At 30.9% G+C, this 18,969-nt stretch overlaps 1 protein-coding gene across 2 annotated transcripts; it reads left to right on the top strand.

The window, feature by feature from the left end:
- Positions 1-12,708: 12,708 nt before the first annotated feature.
- On the top strand, positions 12,709-18,431 carry LOC138939957 (probable methylmalonate-semialdehyde/malonate-semialdehyde dehydrogenase [acylating], mitochondrial). Of its 2 annotated transcripts, XM_070308343.1 has the most exons (8): positions 12,709-12,816; positions 14,848-14,920; positions 15,127-15,326; positions 15,657-15,735; positions 16,138-16,505; positions 16,770-17,198; positions 17,503-17,781; positions 18,157-18,431. In XM_070308343.1, the coding sequence occupies exons 1-8, from the start codon at positions 12,784-12,786 to the stop codon at positions 18,256-18,258; spliced, it is 1,563 nt and encodes a 520-aa protein (XP_070164444.1). In that variant the 5' UTR covers positions 12,709-12,783; the 3' UTR covers positions 18,259-18,431. The 2 variants fall into 2 exon arrangements, with proteins under 2 accessions (XP_070164444.1, XP_070164445.1); XM_070308344.1 differs by lacking the exon at positions 12,709-12,816 and having other exon boundaries at positions 14,848-14,916; positions 18,157-18,429.
- The last annotated feature ends 538 nt before the right edge of the window (positions 18,432-18,969 follow it).

The following is an 18,969-nucleotide window of genomic DNA, read 5'->3' as shown; positions in this document are numbered from 1 at the left end:
TGCGATGGGGAATTTCATGGCGCGATGTCCGCGAGGCAAATGCGGGAGCACGTGAGATTGTATTTCGCACGAGGAGAAGAGCAAACCCGAGTTTCGAGTTTAGCCGCAAGCTTGCGAAAACGGTTAACACTTTGCGGTGGCGAATGTCTTGCTGCGAGTTGCTGCGTGTATATATATATGGTATAACCCATTCTTATATCCTTAAGAAATCTTTGGGGTTTTGTGGCGAATAAAGCATTTAAAGTTCTCTCATCAAATCCAGGATTTTAAAATAATAAATATATAAAAATAGTAATATTTATAACCGCGTGCGCTAATCGTTATATGTATATAAAATTTTTTAAAAATATTTTCCATTAAAGCATAAATTACCCAGACAGCACAAAACATCCTCAGGATCATCCTGAATATGTCCAGGACGGTTCAGGACATTTGTAGGATGTTTTAAGATATTATTATAAATATATTTATGAAAGTTTAATATGCATACATAATTATTTTTAGTTGTGTCGGCTATTTTATATAATTTAGAAATCTTAAGTATTATAATAAGTATCAATGTCCTATAAATATCCACTGGATAACCCCTGGATGTCTGTAGGATATATCTGCCCTGTCTATTATATTGGATGTCTTTTGGATTTCCAGAGGACATATACATGTGCAATTAATTGTTAACGTTAATTTTAATATTAATAATTGAATTTGATGCGCACATTTTCATATATCCAAAATTATTATTTATTTAATATTTCATGAGAAATGTTACTGTTCGCAACATTCCAAAAACTTTACAAACAATAGTATTCAATCGCTAGTTCGTTTGTTTACCGCTATGCGACACGCGAACTCGTATTTGAGATTTGGTCATGAGAATTATATAAAGCTTGCAAAGAGCAACTGACAGGAAATTACAAATGTAATTATTTTTTATCAGTTCAATTTCTGATGCAATCCCAACATAGGGAATTCAGATATTGGATTGTTTAGAAAATATTACACAACTCAAACCCGGGAGCCAAACCTAAAATATTCATGTACGAAAGCCTCAAATATTAAAGAACGGTGAACTATTTTTAATATTAGATTTTTAATATTGGCAGTAAATAACAAAACAAAATTGTAATTTATATTTAAATTTTAAAATTTGCTCCTTGAAACATACGAAAAATATCCCTAACATATCCTATAAAAATCCTTAAGATGTTCCACAGGATCTCCCTGGATTCTTCAGAGGTTAATATACGGCTATCATTTACTCTTCCTCAGAACATCCAGAGGAGATCTGAGGATTACAATGGGATATCCTGAGGATATCCTACATGTATGTCCTGGATGCCCTTTGGACGTCCTAAGGACATCCTTGTGCTGTCTGGGTAATTTCTAGATATTTCATAGATTTTTCAGGTTAGGTAAACACGTGGTCCTTGAACGCCAGATAAAATATATCGCCGAAACATCTATCGAGATAAAATTTTATTTACAGTATGTATTTACGCATTGGAGATAATAAAATGAAATATTTCAGCGCATTCGCGGTGATCTGGTGCGCGCTGGCGTTTCTTACCTGATCGGAATAGAAACATGAAAACGTTCGAGAACAGTACCGGAGCGTGTGCGAATTTGTAGGCTCCCAGGAAGACTATAATTACACTTCCTACCGCGTGTAATGCGAATCGCGTGTAAATGAAGAATCGAGAATGAGTCACTTAGAGATTGCAGAAATTGAAGCAACTTCGTTAGCAGCTTTTGCTCGAAACTCTTTTAATGTACGACTCGTTCTAGCTCGTTACAAATGATCTTAATGTTTTTCACATCCCGTTAATAATATATGTAGCTAGTGTTTAGCTCAAACAAAAGAGATGGGCACAACAAGTTTTTATATTAATAATAAGTACTACTAATCATATTGATTCGTGAATATTTAAAATAAAAAATTGATTAGCTTTTCATTTTGATATTAGATGTACAAATAAGTTTCCGCCGTTTTTTATCAAAAATTGGGCATTTATTGTGAAAGAACGGAACTTAATGTTTCGAGTCACTCCCAATGTAAGTGCAAGTTCTTCTTGCGTTTGGCACGAATCTTGATCCAATAATGCTTCCAATTCCGCGTCTTCATACACTTTCGGCCTTCCGCTACGTTCTTTGTCTTCGATGTCAAATTCACCGTTCTTAAACTTTTGAAACCACTCACGACAACTTCTCTCACTTAAGGCAGCCTCACCATACGCTTCTACAAGCAATCGATACGCCTCAGCTGCAGATTTCTTCAAATTGAAGAAGTAAATCAAAAGTCCCCGCAAATGACGCTTATTCGGCTCAAAACTCGACATTTTCGCATACAAAAGAATATATTATACTGATAAAAAATCACTAATATTTTAAGGTTATGTTATTGACTAATGTCCAATCTTACGATAAGGATGTTTTACATCTGACAATTTTAACCATAACTTACTGGTGGCGCCAACTCTTGTCAAACGGCGGAAACTTATTTGTACACCTAATAGAAATAAAATATGTATTGTATGTGTGGGTGAAATATACTTTTCAATATATGAAAATATCCATATTGACTATTTGTTTTTTATATTGAAGAATGAATTTCATTCATACGTATATTTTCCCTCTATTACAGAGCCAGCCAACTTTCTAACTTGTTTGCTATTTAATTGAGTTTTTAATTTATTACGATAAATTTTTTTTTTTTTTTTGCGAATAATATTTGACTTCTTGATGTCAGAAAAATTTGTTCGTGTAGTTGTTACTTCTGTTATTGAACGATATATTAATTTTCTTCAAGCGTTTCCAGCATATTTTAATATACCTATTCGCATTAATAACGTAGATCATAAATAACATTAAAATGATTTCCCGCGGGTCATTTATAACCGACAGCTGTAACCATCGGACATCAAAATGTATCCATTATCTTGGAAATATATTTTGTCGCAAAATAATGTTTCCTAAAACAAATTTTTTTCGTTCCTACAGTGAGACACGCGAGGCCGGACATGAGAGTATTTCTCAGGCGAGAAACACACGTGGGCGATACGATCGTTGGAAAAATAGATTCGCGTACGCACTCGTAGAAAGCTAAAAATACAATGAGGCTGCCGACTACACAACATCGATCGGCGCGCGAAACTTCAGCCTCGCCCGTATGTTCTCGATTGAAGCGTAATCTCTTCCGCTTCCATATACGGCGAGTGCAAAGTAGTTTAATCTCTTACAGAAGGCCGATCATATATTGAATTTATTTTTGACGGCGCGGTTCAACCGCGCCGTGTCTATAAAATTGATGGGCATGACTTTGATTCGCTCGAGTGGGTCAAAACATAGCGGTTTAAGGCGCTATTATAATTGTAAATATCTCGATTTTCCTGACACGTATCGACATTAATGATCCTTATTCTCTAAGTGCAATTACACTGCCTCTTTACGTGTCCTACATTCGTTTGTTAACCGCGCGCGTAAATACGTATTATTGATCGGCCATCATCAATATAAGAAAGCGATCTTTTCGTTTTAAGGATTGCGCTATATTAGTTGCACAATGAATACGATATATCAATCTGCATGCTTCAATTACTTTGAAACGCTCGATAATTGCAACGATTGTAAATCACCTTTGTACGGCACACTTGGTACCGGAAGACTGTCTATGCGTTCATTCTTACTTCACAATTTGTAGCTGACAAGCATTCGCTATCAATATTTATTACAATGTACTGAAATAATGCGTGACAATAAATTTATAGAAGTTTTTAGCATTTTTACTGCACTTTCTACCGCATATTCAAAAGTTATTTTAAGTATCTTATATAGCTATAGCTAATAGTAAGCATAATGTATGCGTTTCATGAATATGTCATTGGATTTGGGAAATTTTTTAAAAATATTAATATTAAAAAATTTTTGGATACTTTTCTCTAAACCTGAAATTTCTGAAAATATTTTAATGTAGTTACTATACTAAATATATATACTCTATACTCTATATATATAGATGGTATAATATAATAATAATGTTATTTAAAGAGAAACCGAGAAACTGCGTGTAGACAGATAGCAATATTTTTAAATAATTGAAAGATAAAAAAAGAAGAAGACATGTACAATATACAGGGTGGTCCTCGTAACGGTCGCCACGATTTTTAAGGCACTTACAATTATCTGACATAAAAAAGTTTCAAACAAAAGTTATGTGGCTTCAAGATGGGGCCAAAAGATGGTGACAATTATTTGATCTTGGAAAATCATTTGAAGGTCATGTGAAGGTCAACTTTGAAATCTTAAATGGAAACCCCCATTTTTTATTTAGTATTCTTGTAGCTGACATAGAGAGTTTTCCAAAACACTATAACAAAGTAATTTTTTATTAAGTACTTTTTGAGTTATTTTATATTTTAATCTGACATATTTTGATATAAAAAATAAAATATTTCGTAAAATATTCAGTTTTCGATAATTTTACCGTAATACTTCTATGTACAGAATAAAAAGATAAATTAATTAGTGCCAAAAAAAAAACAAATAATTGTTTAAAAAAATACATTGTAAATAATTTTCTTAAAAACAATTTTTTTTTTATACTAATTGATTTGTCTCATTATTCTGTACATAGAAGTATTACGGTAAGATTATCGAAAACTAAATATTTTACGAGATATTTAATTTTTTATATCAAAATATGTCAGATTAAAATATAAAATGACTCAAAAAGTACTTAATAAAAAAATACTTTGTTATAGTGTTTTGGAAAGCTCTCGATGTCACCTACAAGAATACTAAATAAAAAATGGGGGTTTCCATTTAAGATTTTAAAGTTGACCTTCACATGACCTTCAAATGATTTTCCAAGGTCAAATCGTTGTCACCATCTTATGGCCGCCTTGAAGCCACACAACTTTTGTTTGAAACTTTTTTATGTCAGATTATTGTAAGTGCTTTAAAAATCGTGGCGACCGTTACGAGAACCACCCTGTATATGGAGATAACATCGTGAAATTCGTCTATATAACTTCCAAATCGAAATCGTATGTCTCGACTGAGAGAAAAAAAAATATCCAAAAGTGCAAAAATGTTGGTACACACGAGTCGTTAGGTGAGCCCGTTGATTGCAACCGCTATAAATCGGCTTTGCACGCGGGGTCAACTGAACCCCGGAAGACGCAGCATCGGTTGGGTGGGGATTAAGGCGAGGCCGCGATGTACAAGCGAATGTAGCGGACATAATAAAAGTCAGTTACGGCGTACGCCGGAGGATACCAGCTAGGAACCTTCCTTGATCGTTCTCCAAAAGGTGCCAGTCGCGCGTCACGGAGGTCGCGTTCCTTATGCTGGCTTCGCCGGGCGTCGTGATGACCTTGAGGCCAGTTTCCCCTCTTCCGCATTCTAAAAATATTTAGCCGTACGGATAGACGTACGATGTTTAAATCGTCAGGATAAATGAAGTCGGCCACTATGCGTTTCAGGCTCATGATGACCTTAGGAAATAATTAAATTTCAATTTGCGTTCAGTTTCTGTTATCGATTTTTCTTGAATATCAAGAATGAAAATAAAGGCCATTTAAAAACAATTAAATACAATTCTCTGTATAATAAAATAAAGAAAATAAGATCTAATATATATCTTTGATTTGTCAGAGTTTGATGAAACGCAAAGAGATCAGATAATCGAGAGAAATGAAAAAAAAAATATATATATATACGTATAGTTTTTATACAATTTCGATTTTTTAAAATAATTTTCTCCGTTACGTAATTATAAATTATCTATGCGGAATTATTTATACTACAATTCACAATTACTCTCATAACGACCTCAGGCAAGGCTCAGGTCAATGACGTAAAGAGACTTCGAATTAAATTTACTGCCAGCAATAAGAGAAAGAGTGACTTTTAACTCTCGTTGTATGTTTGGATGATCGCCAAGAATCCCGAGAATTTTCCACAGATTGTATAAATGTCGCGGACACGTTTCATACGTCACAGACGAGCTTGTTGTTCTTTCACGTCACTAGCTTATGAGATCATCAAATTGCTCTCCCGAGTCGCATATTAAAATCGTCAATTCGAGAGAGAGAGAGAGAGAGAGAGAGAATCAACTGTGTACTTTCCATTTTATTTACTTTACATATAATGCAGCTTTATATTCTTGTTTTCTGGCGTAAAATGCTCTTTTGTACACCGTTTAATATTTTGAGCAGACCTCGAAATTTTGCAATCCGTCCATCAATCTGCGAGAGAAGCTTGTGCAAAGAGACGCACATTTGGACGGCTGAAATAAAATTGAACGAGGAATTGCAACACCGAACGCTTTCTCGAGACGAGAAAGACCCGCGAAAGACAACATCGATTGCTCGGATCAACATGATACGAACGATATATTCGGAAACGCACCTGCGACGTATCGTAGCCAGGTATGCGTGAGCAGCTTCTCGCTCCAAAATTTCGAAACTACTCTTTGGCCGATGTCGTCTTATGGCGCGTACATCGCGCGTTTTATTCACATACATTATTATCGAATTACCAAGTGTCTTGCAACGCGGTTTCATAATCGGGCCGTTTCGTCGCGTTAAATACAATATTAAAGTCGGTGTTATACGGCGACATGAACTTTTTCGTGTCCTACTCGCAGAAAAAGTTATATTCTCTAAGAAATGTCTAAAACTTAGAGAAATTTCTACTGATGCAGGATTACGCAGATTATAAACAGAATGTATTGATTATTTATATCATAATTATTACAATTTAAAATTTAATACAAAAAAAAAAACAAGGCTTTTGAAGATATTCTAAATATTTTTAAATTTATACAAAGGATGATATATTGTATTATGTGTATATGAATGATATATATTGTATTATTTTACGCTATCTTACAAGTAAAAAAATCGACATTTTATTTATTCCATAATAGAAATTATCCATGCAACGCTATATATATATACAGGGTGTCCCATTTTAATCTCCTCAGGCAAATATCTCAAAAACCAAGCCCGGAAGAGAAAAATGTTTCAGACAAAAGTTGTTTGGTTTCGAGGGGGCCATAAGATGATGACAATGATTTGACCTTGGAAAATCATTTGAAGGTCATGTGAAGGTCAACTTTAAAATCTTAAATGGAAACCCCCATTTTTTATTTAGTATTCTTGTAACTGACATCGAGAGCTTTCCAAAACACTATAATAAAGTATTTTTTCATTAAGTACTTTTTGAGTTATTTTATATTTTAATCTGACATATTTTGATATAAAAAATTAAATATCTCGTAAAATATTTAGTTTTTGATAATCTTACCGTAATACTTCTACGTACAGAATAATGAGACAAATCAATTAGTATTAAAAAAAAAATTGTTTTTAAGAAAATTATTTACAATGTATTTTTTTTAACAATTATTTGTTTTTTTTGGCACTAATTAATTTGTCTCATTATTCTGTACATAAAAGTATTACGGTAAGATTATCGAAAACTGAATATTCTACGAAATATTTTATTTTTTATATCAAAATATGTCAGATTAAAATATAAAATAACTCAAAAAGTACTTAATAAAAAAATACTTTATTGTAGTGTTTTGGAAAGCTCTCGATGTCAGCTACAAGAATACTAAATAAAAAATGGGGGTTTCTATTTAAGATTTTAAAGTTGACCTTGACATGATCTTCAAATGATTTTCCAAGGTCAAACCAATGGTACCATCTTATGGCCCCCTCGAAACCAAACAACTTTTGTCTGAAACATTTTTCTCTTCCGGGCTTGGTTTTTTAGATATTTGCCTGAGGAGATTAAAATGGGACACCCTGTATATATATATATATATATACTCGCGTATTGACTATTTTCTTCCACAATATAAAAGATTGTTAGTTAAGAAAATAGAAAAGACAGAAGGAGATTACACTCGAGATTACATTCGATAAAGTAAGTATTTGTTTTTGCCAAAGAAATGCAACTGAAATGCAATAAGCAATCACAGAAATAAGAAACGCGGCGCAAACATAACAGAGCGATATCTTGCAACTACTACTGCTTGAGACATTCCTCTTTTGTGATCAGCGTTATCCGAGTTATTTTTCCAGTTGACAATTGTATCGCACACAGCGTATCATCGACATACGTACGTCATTCGTATGTACGTGATTTCTAATCATATTGTGAAGAATACGCCGATATGAATTATAGGTGCTTGAACACGAATACGAATGACAATATGATATAGTATAAGTGAATATGAGATTTAAATACACTACTCATGAACCGGCACGTATACGAGGACTCCTAAAACTAGCTCGGAAAAGGAAAGAAAATACTTTCTACTGTCTAGGACCAACTTTTACATTTGTCTTCTTATGGGATTGTTCCGAAACTAAAATTATCTTGAACTCGAGACTTTTATTTTATTTGTACGGTCGACAATGCTTTGATTGAAATTATTATATAATTTTCATTTATTTCTTAACAGAGCAGTCGAAATAGTGATACTAGTCATTAATAAAAATATATAAAAATACGAATATATAATATATTAAAAAAACTCGTTTAATCTTTTGGTATATTGATAAGATATTCTCAGCTTTGATATTATATATAGAATTATGTAAAATACCACTATAATTATTTAAAATGTTTTTTTATGTTATTTTGTAATTCTATTACCGTAATTCCGTATGTTATATTATCGTGAATATAATTGAGAGCATAATAACCTAATTTATATTCCGTCGTTGATTATCGCACGTGCATGTTTGAGATAAAAAGTGTAAATATGATGTACTGCAAGAAAATATATATAAATAACATTCATCAATTTGATGAAGACAAAAATTACGAGGCATAGATATTAATTTCGAAACTTTACTTCGCGATCCCGGTACTTGATTTCACTCGAATCAGACGCGTGACTCCGTTGTACAAGTGGACGTAGGCGTATGTAAAGCAGCATATACAGAGTTGAGGAGGAAATGTCGTTCAGATAGCAACAGCGCCAACCTCGTGTTGCACTAATTTATATTCTTGCTCATTTACTAATTAACACAATTCTTGCAAGAACGTTAGAATGTACGTTTTTATTTCGCTAAAGGGGCGCGATGTGTAAAATTAATATTTCTATGTTTTAATATAGATAATTATATTCGTTTTTCTCATATATATTCTACTTTAAATTTACTTGATATTTATATTTGAACAAAAGTTTTGCATATAAAACAACATAATGTCGTTGAAATCAGTTCTTATTAATAACTCTTAATTTTATCGTGTAGCGTAAAATTAAAAGTAAACATTTTATATTTTAATATCCGTAAATATCCGTCCCATAAATGTTTATACTGATTGTGAGAAAAAAATCATTAGGATTATTAACTATCGCGTATATGTATATTCAAATATTATAAAATACTTGTTCTATTTTTAGGAAAAATAAACGGTGTGACTATATATATATTTTTTCAAGTCGACATTTTTTACAAAGTAATAATGCCGATAATAGGTCGAAGACTGCATAATTTTATAAAATAGTCTGCGTTGTACAACTAGCTTAATATTCGCAATGTCGAACAGCGCATTACAAAACACGTTACGATGCCTCTGCCAAGACAATAACATAATCTTTACACAGTTCAAGTAACTCAGTTCAAGTAACTCTTATTGCGAACGTAGAAGTAAACGTGGCAGCGATCATGTTCAATGTGAACGCAAATATTCATTGAACCATGTTCTATTTGCAATTACTTTTTTTCTGTTTAAAAGACTGTTTACAAGCTTCATATTCGTCATTTTATTCCTTATTCCAATAGTAGAAGAATTATATAGATAAAAGTTAAATCCTTGTCACACGATAAAAGATTTAATTTATCTCATTATGTAAAAGAAATCACCATAAAATTTTCGCTAAAAGTGTTATAATCAAAAAAATTTTAATTTCATAAATAAATCCATTCTGTGTGTTGCAAGAATCATTAGGTCGATTCCGCGAATTCAAGAGAATTAAAGTAATGCTTTAGAAAGAGACAAATTGTTACTTTGATCACTTTCAATTTGTCAAAATGTCTCGATTCTCTAATTTATCTCTAATTTATCTAAGAGGACTTATCAAGTTTGATATTCTCGGCAAAGAGAAAAGCAATAATGACATGTGGAAGACAACTTCGTGGCTTCAACCGTATATGCTGTTTCGCTCGCGGCGGTTGGCGCTGAAGAGATTATCGTCGCCGTTATGTCACACACGACTTGACAGACCGACTCCCGTTTACGAGAAACATATTTCGTCTACGCGCTTTTCACTTTTTATTATTCCTCTGACAGCTGCGGTTAAGGAGTATGCATTCGAAATCGTTCAAACAGGAAACGTAGTAGTTTTAAGTTTATACACGCAAGTTTATCTCTCTACATCCGCGATCTACAAGTTACATCCATCAAGTATTTATCGACATGTGACTTGATGTGTAATTCATTGCGAGTGACCATTCGTATATAAACGAATAGTTTTACGTTTAATGCATATATATTTTTCTTTTTTTCTTTAATTCTATTAAATCTTCAATCTATTAAAAAGCTTATATCGTACATTAAAAATGCGTCTATGTGTGTATATATTATATTTTAAAATTACCTATAATATAATCTTTATAAACATTTATATAAATTTATAACTAATATGTGAATCTCTCTCATTTTCCCTTCTTCCTGTTGTTTATCTATTAGAAAATTTTTAATTCTTATTCAAATAGCATATTGTAAATTCTTGAATTTATTATTGGCAATATAGCATCTCTCAAATTCAAGAAGAATTAGATACAACTTTTAAAATTAAAAACTTGCACAAAATTGAATTCAATTTATCGAAATACAAGCAAATATTCCAGCGACCAGAATTACAGAGAAGGTCTAGAAAGCTGATATCGCTAAATTTTTAGTATATTGTTATAACACTATTCTGATGTGGAATTTCTTGTAACTTTTTCTCTATTTTTCGAATTATTATTAATGAGCAGCATGCATGCACGCATATATACATAATTATTTATGTTTTCGAGCTGGGTTTCCAATACATATACTTTCCATAACACAGTGCCGGATCTAGAAATTGATCGTAATTATGCGCGTTACAGATAGTCAAATTTAACATAACGGACAGGATTTCATTGATTCCAATGATTGTCCGCCAATCAAATCTCATATAATCACGTAATGTATCATTAGCTCAGCTTTTGCCTTCGATATTCCTCGCGCGCAATCTTGATCGCGGAATTTGAGTGTAAATAAAAAAATATTGCTTACAACATTTTTATTTTCCGTTGAATCAATCGCATACGAGTATCGAAAAAATTCATGAAAGATTATTTTGAACAAGATAAAATATTATGAAAGTAATTTAAATCTTGTAAAGTGTCTAAATAACATTATTTTTGAAGTTTTTTACGTGTGTCATTATATTTTTAAAGCTATTCTATTATATATCATTTTGTTGATTGCATACAAAATGCTTATTCACAGATGATATAATTTATTTACTTAACATATAATAGTGTAATATATTGTATGAAACGTTTATTAGTGCATCTTAAAAACTGTCAACTACTGCTATAGTATTTTAATGACTGGCACATAATTACAAGATTCGCAATGACTCACCTGCATACATGTGTTACTAATTGACATATCATAATTTCATAATCAATAATTATATCGAAATCTTTATGATAATCTTATTTTATATATATATATATATATATCTCTTGTTCTATATATATAAAATATTAACATAGAATAAATCATGTTTTTAATATAAAGCCTATTTTTTTATAAATTTTATCTAAAAATGATGAATAAGTTGAAGCATATAAGAAAGCAAAATTAAATTATTTATTTTTATAAATTAGTAATATTCATTAACTGGTCCACAATATAACATTGTAGCGACATCTGAGGTATTAAAGAATAGTCTTGCAACATCTGTTTCGTTGCCATTAGCAAGTTGCCAACAGTTGATCTTCATCATGTTATCAATAAAATATTAAATATCTTAAATACGCATCATCGTCTAATTAAGTCATTATTTTCAGCAGAATTAATTAAAATTATGCACAGAAAATATATTGTATGTTATATAAAAAACTGTACTATATATACTATATTTACTAACTATAATATATCAGTGTTTCATGTGTGTGTATAATATTGAGAAATATTTTTCTTTTTAGAAGAAAAATTATTAAATTATTTTTAAATATAGTAATTTCTAAACATTTCTTCTCTACATCGTTTTTAAGTTTTCGTCCTTCGAGTAGTTAGTACAAGATTTTCTGTATAAAAATATATCTAAATATTAAATATCAAACTACATTTTCAGATACATTTTACGAAGCGAAAACAAAAGTCTCTAAAAAAAAATAGCAGTTAATTTCATATTTATTATATCTTATTAAGACGTACAGTAGTAAAATTAGTATTGGCAGATTAATTAGTAATTATGGCCACGGCCCAATACCTTTGTCGAATAAAATAATTGTTCAATTAATCATCGAATCAAGACGTTTGTCGATAGTTCTCGGCTCCTCTTCTTCCTTTATGCGATTCGAGTCATCCAATTCGACTTCTCGCTATATATCGCTGGAGAGACATCGATCGCGAGACTCATTCTAAACACTCATGTACTGTCTTATCAGAAAACATTGTGTGCTACGTAGATTGAACGCAAGGCCATTTTTTTCGACACGATTCATTCAGTTTCATATACAAGAAGCTCCGTTGAACATATTAATCAGAAGTATGGTGCTCGTCGCGAGAATCGCCAAGTGCGAGGTAATATGTCACTGTCATATTCGATAGGCCAGCTCTCATTTCGCACACTCTTCAAAAATATGTACGTGTGTTGCAACTGGAGTAGCAGATTACATTTGTATTAATTCAGGAAATTGGACCGTTTCGTGGACATTTGACGAAAAGCTGAATCTATATTAGCGCGAAAATCGAATCGCAAAATGTTTCGCATGCATTTTTCTATCATTTTAAGTGCGCGTAAACATGTTTAAATTAAAAAAAAAATTTCTTCTATATTTGTAGAAGTGTTGAGAGTGTTTTCGATAAAAATTGATATAAAAGTTTCGAGCATTTATAGATTGGTATTTGTCTTTATTTACTATTGTTTAGTTTCTCGTGTTGATAATCTGCTTCATCACGTTAACAATCCTATTCCTTTCTTCATTATTAAAGTTACGTTTTATATTTTACGCAAATTGAATAATTAATCAATAAAATCTGTGAAAGATTTAAAGTAAATTTTGTGTGTATTGTGATACGGTATTTATTCATGTTTTGTATTATCGAAAATACAATATATATCTATTATATTTATGGCTTTAAAATAAAATTGATTAATCTCTCTTTGCGTATGCCAGATCTTAATTTATTAAGTGATGTGTTTTTAGCAATGGTATTATGTATTTAATAAATAATTATATTATAACATTTGAAAGAAAATTTTTTAAACAAAAATAAAGAGATTAAATTTTTATATTGTATGTACAACAATAAACATCTTATAATAGCTTATAATTAATTTATAGCCATGTTTTGTTAGAAAAAGATATATTCTATTTTGTATATAAATAAATCTTTGCATATAGTATAGTTAAACTTATCTCACAGATGTTATCTGGATGAGCTGACACATTTATTAAAAATTTATGATCATGCCTAACGACATACGTATACTTAATCCGATAACGCAGAAAAACAAGTTTAAATGCGTTATGTTTTAACGTTACATTTTATTACATTTTTCAGAAAGATGAATAGTGTGTGTTACAAAATATATCGCTATATATTAATTACTTATATGCATGTATTGTTTTAGAAATAATATTTTTGGTCTAATAGTAAAACAATATTTTAAAAAAATTCCATTTTATTTAAGATTGATAAAATTTTTTAAAATTTTTCTCAGAGATCTCGTGTTTTATTTTTATTTATTTTAAATATATTATTTTTCTGACAAGTTCTGACTAGAACATATTTATTTTTGTATGTTCAATTAAAATAAATTATTAGAGTAGTCTTAAACGTAAAGAATATTTCAATTGTTATTATTTTAAACGCGCCTAGAATGTTTTAATAATATTTACAAAACGACAATTTTTATCTCATCAATTGACCTTTTGACGACAATAACAAGGGGAGAATGATATCTCGATAGAGGCTCTACAATTTCGTACAATGTGAAATAAATGATGATAAATAGTCGCCGGTTATAGTAAATCGTTATTCACTTATTGATTTAAAATTTGCACTATCGTACTATTTAAACGTATTCAAATATCTTGACTGACGCAGCTTTATTGACATTGACATATTTGCATTATCAATACTGTAGAATCATACGATCGTGTAATCTATGCATAAATTCGTAAAAAGGAATTTTGCACATATATTTACATCTATAAATGAAATAAATGATATTTTATTGAAATGCAATAATAAATATTCGATGAGTTGGCAAATATTCACATTGCATTGTATGTGTGTTCGAAAGCTGTCAAATATTTATATTTTATTAATTTCTAAAATAAAGAATCTTATATATTAATCAGAGTATGATTTCTTTTTAGATAGGATTTTTGTTTAATTGCATGTAGTTCAATGTACGTGAAAATCATTCAAAAATTAATTTAAAAATTGTGTTTTATTAAAATAATATTGATACATTAAACTTTTATTTGTTAATTTTTAGTCATACGTATCATTATGTATATTGTTATAAACAAATTATTTATAAGAAAATGACATGATATATTTTTTGTACGCGACAAATTAATATTAAAATAAATATTTCAGGCACGGTTTACCATCAGATCCTACAGTAATGCTGCTGCGACAGTCAAAATGTACATCGATGGGCAATTCGTAGGTAATCGTTGATACGTTTTACTTATTTATATTTTTTTGCCAAATTTTTATTTTTCTTGGTTTATATCATAAATGCGATTTATTCTTTCAAAGCTTGTTTTTTTATTTTTTGTGCATAAAATTTAGTTTTAATGCTTACGACACATACAATTTAGATTTTTAGATATCGAGTTTGTAAGTCGAAATTTTTTTTTTTTTTTTTTGCAGAATCAAAAAGCACAGAATTCACGGATGTCCATGATCCAGCGACGAATCAGTTGCTATGCCGCACTCCAAAATGTACGAAGGACGAAATGGAAAATGCGGTACAGAGTGCACGGAAGGCATATGAGAAGTGGCGATACACAAGCGTGCTAACGAGACAAAATTTGATGCTAAAATATCAGGCTCTCATCCGTGAACACTCGGTCAGTTTATTAATGCATTTTAAAGCCTAAATTGAATATTATACTGATTAAATAATATCGCATCGACAAAATGGAAAAGATGAAGATAGTAAAATACATTTATAATGGTAATATATTATAAATTTGGATGGTGTTAACGAATTTTGCATCGGCGAAGTGAAAAATCTGATATTACTGCGACAGTAGTAACAAACGGCAAAGTACTGACGACAAAATGCGGACATGTACTACTAAGCAAATTTTTCACTACCAGTGTTCAATGAATATTTTACAATTTACATAATCAAATATTTTATATTAAAACTTTATATCTTATTTATTTATCCACAGAAAGAAATTGCGCAGAATCTTGTGAAGGAAAATGGAAAGACTATGGCTGACGCAGAAGGAGATGTGCTTCGAGGTCTTCGTAAGTATTATGTTAGATTATATAAGTTTATATAAATTATATAGACAATAATATCTAAATTATAGATAACTTAATATATAGTGCGTTACCTTCAACGATTTCTTATTGATTAATTGAAGTTGGTGGAATAAATAAAATATATACAAAACTAAAAAAAAATTTAAGAATTTGTGCCATTTTTTATATAATAATTAAAAATTAATCATTTCACATATGATTATACTTTATGTTTATAAAATTATAATATTCATTTAGAGATTTTTTTATTTTTGATGCACAAAAATTATTTTTAATTTTTTCAACGATATAATTTACATATTTTATGATTAATATTTAATAAATGATGAATATATATATATATATATATATATATATATATATATATTAATTGTGCGGTGACAGAGGTCGTCGATGCCTGCGCGTCGATCCCGATACTCCAGATGGGTGAATCGACGGCCAACATCGCTACAGACATGGACATCATCTCGTACAAAGTTCCCCTCGGCGTTACTGCATCTATTTGTCCCTTCAACTTTCCTGCCATGATACCGCTTTGGTCGTTCCCAATATCGGTCGCATGCGGGAACGCCGCAATTCTGAAACCATCGGAGCGGGTACCAGGTGCGTCCATGATCCTCGCTGATCTCTTTACGAAAGCTGGCGCACCAGCTGGTCTTTTAAACGTAATACACGGTCAGCACGCAACCGTGGACTTCATTTGCGAGCATCCTGATATCAAGGCTGTTTCCTTCGTCGGTTCTGATCAAGCGGTAAGCGAAGATGAAAGCAGAACTGGAAATAATATAGAAACAGTCTTTCGTGCTTCATCGCAAATCCATCTTCTCTTTCTTGCTTTTTTTCTCTATTACTTCTATATATTTTTATTAGGCATTGTTTATTCTTGTTGAAGTATAATATATTTCCTGTATACGTTCCACAGGATAAAAAAAAGATATACTAAGATAATATATTTAAAAAATCGAAAAGAAAGTTTCATACTATAATGGAGAAATTTCTTAAATATACATCTATAGGGTAGATACATCTACAAGCAGAGCAGCGCACATGGCAAGAGGGTACAATGCAATATGGGCGCCAAGAATCACTGCATCGTCTTGCCAGACGCAAATAAGAACAAGACGCTGTCGCAAATTGCCGGCGCGGCTTTCGGAGCCGCCGGGCAACGGTGCATGGCACTTTCAGTGGCCATTTTCGTAGGCAAATCTAAAGAATGGATACCCGAATTAGTAGAAGCGGCAAAGAGATTAAAAGTAAATGCTGGTCACGTGCCCGGCACCGATCTCGGACCTGTTATATCGTCCCAGGCGAAGCAGAAAATTTGCGAATTGGTGGAATCCGGTGTTAAAGACGGTGCAAAATTGGTTCTCGACGGAAGAGACATCATTGTACCCGGCTATCAAAATGGAAACTTCGTCGGACCTACCGTGTTAACCGATGTTAAGGTAAAATAATGTCTATGTTATAATAAATCAAAATTGCAAATGCAGTAAGCTGCGAAGCAAATTTTTATGGAAAATTAATCAAAATTAAGCTTTAAAATTTTACGATCATAGAAGAAAAGCGCGCTCTTTCAAAGCATGTTTTTTAAAATAAAAAAAATAATTAAAATGAGTTTTTATAATTGTTCACATCTGCAGAAACCTTCACATGTACAAAATAAGAATAATGTCGTATTTTAATTCAATATCGTTATTACATTTAATTCGACTAGATTTTAGATTGTTTGATATGTACAATATATTACAGCCTACGATGAAGTGTTATACGAACGAAATATTCGGGCCCGTTTTATCATGCATGTTCGCCGACACTACCGACGAAGCCATCGACATCATCAATAAAAATCCTTATGGCAATGGCACGGCAGTTTTCACGACAAATGGCGCGACAGCTAGGGCATTCGTGAACAGAATCGAAGCTGGCCAAGTTGGCGTTAATGTACCTATACCAGTACCCCTACCGATGTTCAGCTTTACGGGTAACAAGGGTTCCTTCCTCGGCGATAACCATTTTTATGGGAAATACGTGAGTAGATATAACTTCACATGACTTCATTCTAATATATATATATATATATATATAAATTCATCTATTTATCAAAATATATCATATTTATAACTCTTTATAATAATTCTTAATTTTTTAAATTCTAATCGATTACTTTTAAGATTTATTATTTATTTACTTATAAATAATAAATATATTAGTGTTGAAATGATATACATACATAGATGAAAGATATATATTATTTGCACAAAATTTAAATTATCTTTTTCTTGCATTATATATTGCATATGTACAATTTATAGGAAAATAAAAGTAAATAATAATAAAGCTAACTTTTGAACAAATAATAAATGTATATGCTAATGTTTTTTTATTATTGTTACAATATTTTAGGGTGTAAATTTCCATACGCAAACGAAGACAATAACTCAATTATGGAGATCTGATGATGCTAGCGATATAATATCATCGACTGCGATGCCTACAATGCAATAAGACTGTAATTGTATATAATTGTACAATATAACAATATAATATTCAAGTCATTCCAAATTTTACAAGTGTAGTTGTATAAAGCTCTTTTGTGCAAATTTGTTACACAGTTATAAACGATGTCTTCCATTTTATTACATTTAAATCTATTACTATAAATGAATGTATTGTTATAAGTTAAATAAACTACATATATTTTTTATAGTTGAATAAAATATAGTTCATCTCTCTTGAAAATCTTTCATTTCTCTCAAAAATAAAAATTGATTTATTGACGGAAATTATAGATATCAAATGACATACAAAATTCATGTCATTATCAACAAATCAAATTATGTAATACACTATTGTAATCACTATTAAAAAAAATATATATTTCGTGAATAAAATTTATTTTGTTAATTTTTATTAATTGTAATAAAAAAAATCTATTCTATATTAAAAACAAATTAATAAACAAATTAAAAAATAAAGTAAATTGTAACAATTTTTATATTAACTCTTAACTAAAAGCGCTTTGTTAAACATAGCAATGCTAATTTTAATTTTAAGAATATAATTCGTACAATAGAAAATAGCGAACGCGATTTTTTTTCTCTATCGATCATTATCTCATCCAGTGCCAGTCGCGACCGTAATTTGGCGCGCGGGCGATGCCAGGCAAAAATATGCCTAAAACTCGATAGTACAAGCGCCAAAAGAAGTTCACGGTCG

This window comes from Polyergus mexicanus, unplaced genomic scaffold, assembly GCF_030449975.1.
Source record: "Polyergus mexicanus isolate NDT 795.1 unplaced genomic scaffold, iyPolMexi1.0 SCAF_15, whole genome shotgun sequence".
Lineage (NCBI taxonomy): Eukaryota > Metazoa > Arthropoda > Insecta > Hymenoptera > Formicidae > Polyergus > Polyergus mexicanus.
The sequence above is the reverse complement of the archived record's forward strand: the minus strand, read 5'-3'. Positions and strand labels throughout refer to the sequence as shown.

Bases quoted from the DNA above. Each gene is read 5' to 3' on its own strand.
- LOC138939957 (XM_070308343.1), top strand. From the start codon at position 12,784: ATGGTGCTCGTCGCGAGAATCGCCAAGTGCGAG. The intron at 15,327-15,656 runs GTCAGTTTATTA...ATTTATCCACAG, and splicing joins CTCTCATCCGTGAACACTCG to AAAGAAATTGCGCAGAATCT. The intron at 16,506-16,769 runs GTAAGCGAAGAT...ATACATCTATAG, and splicing joins TCGTCGGTTCTGATCAAGCG to GGTAGATACATCTACAAGCA.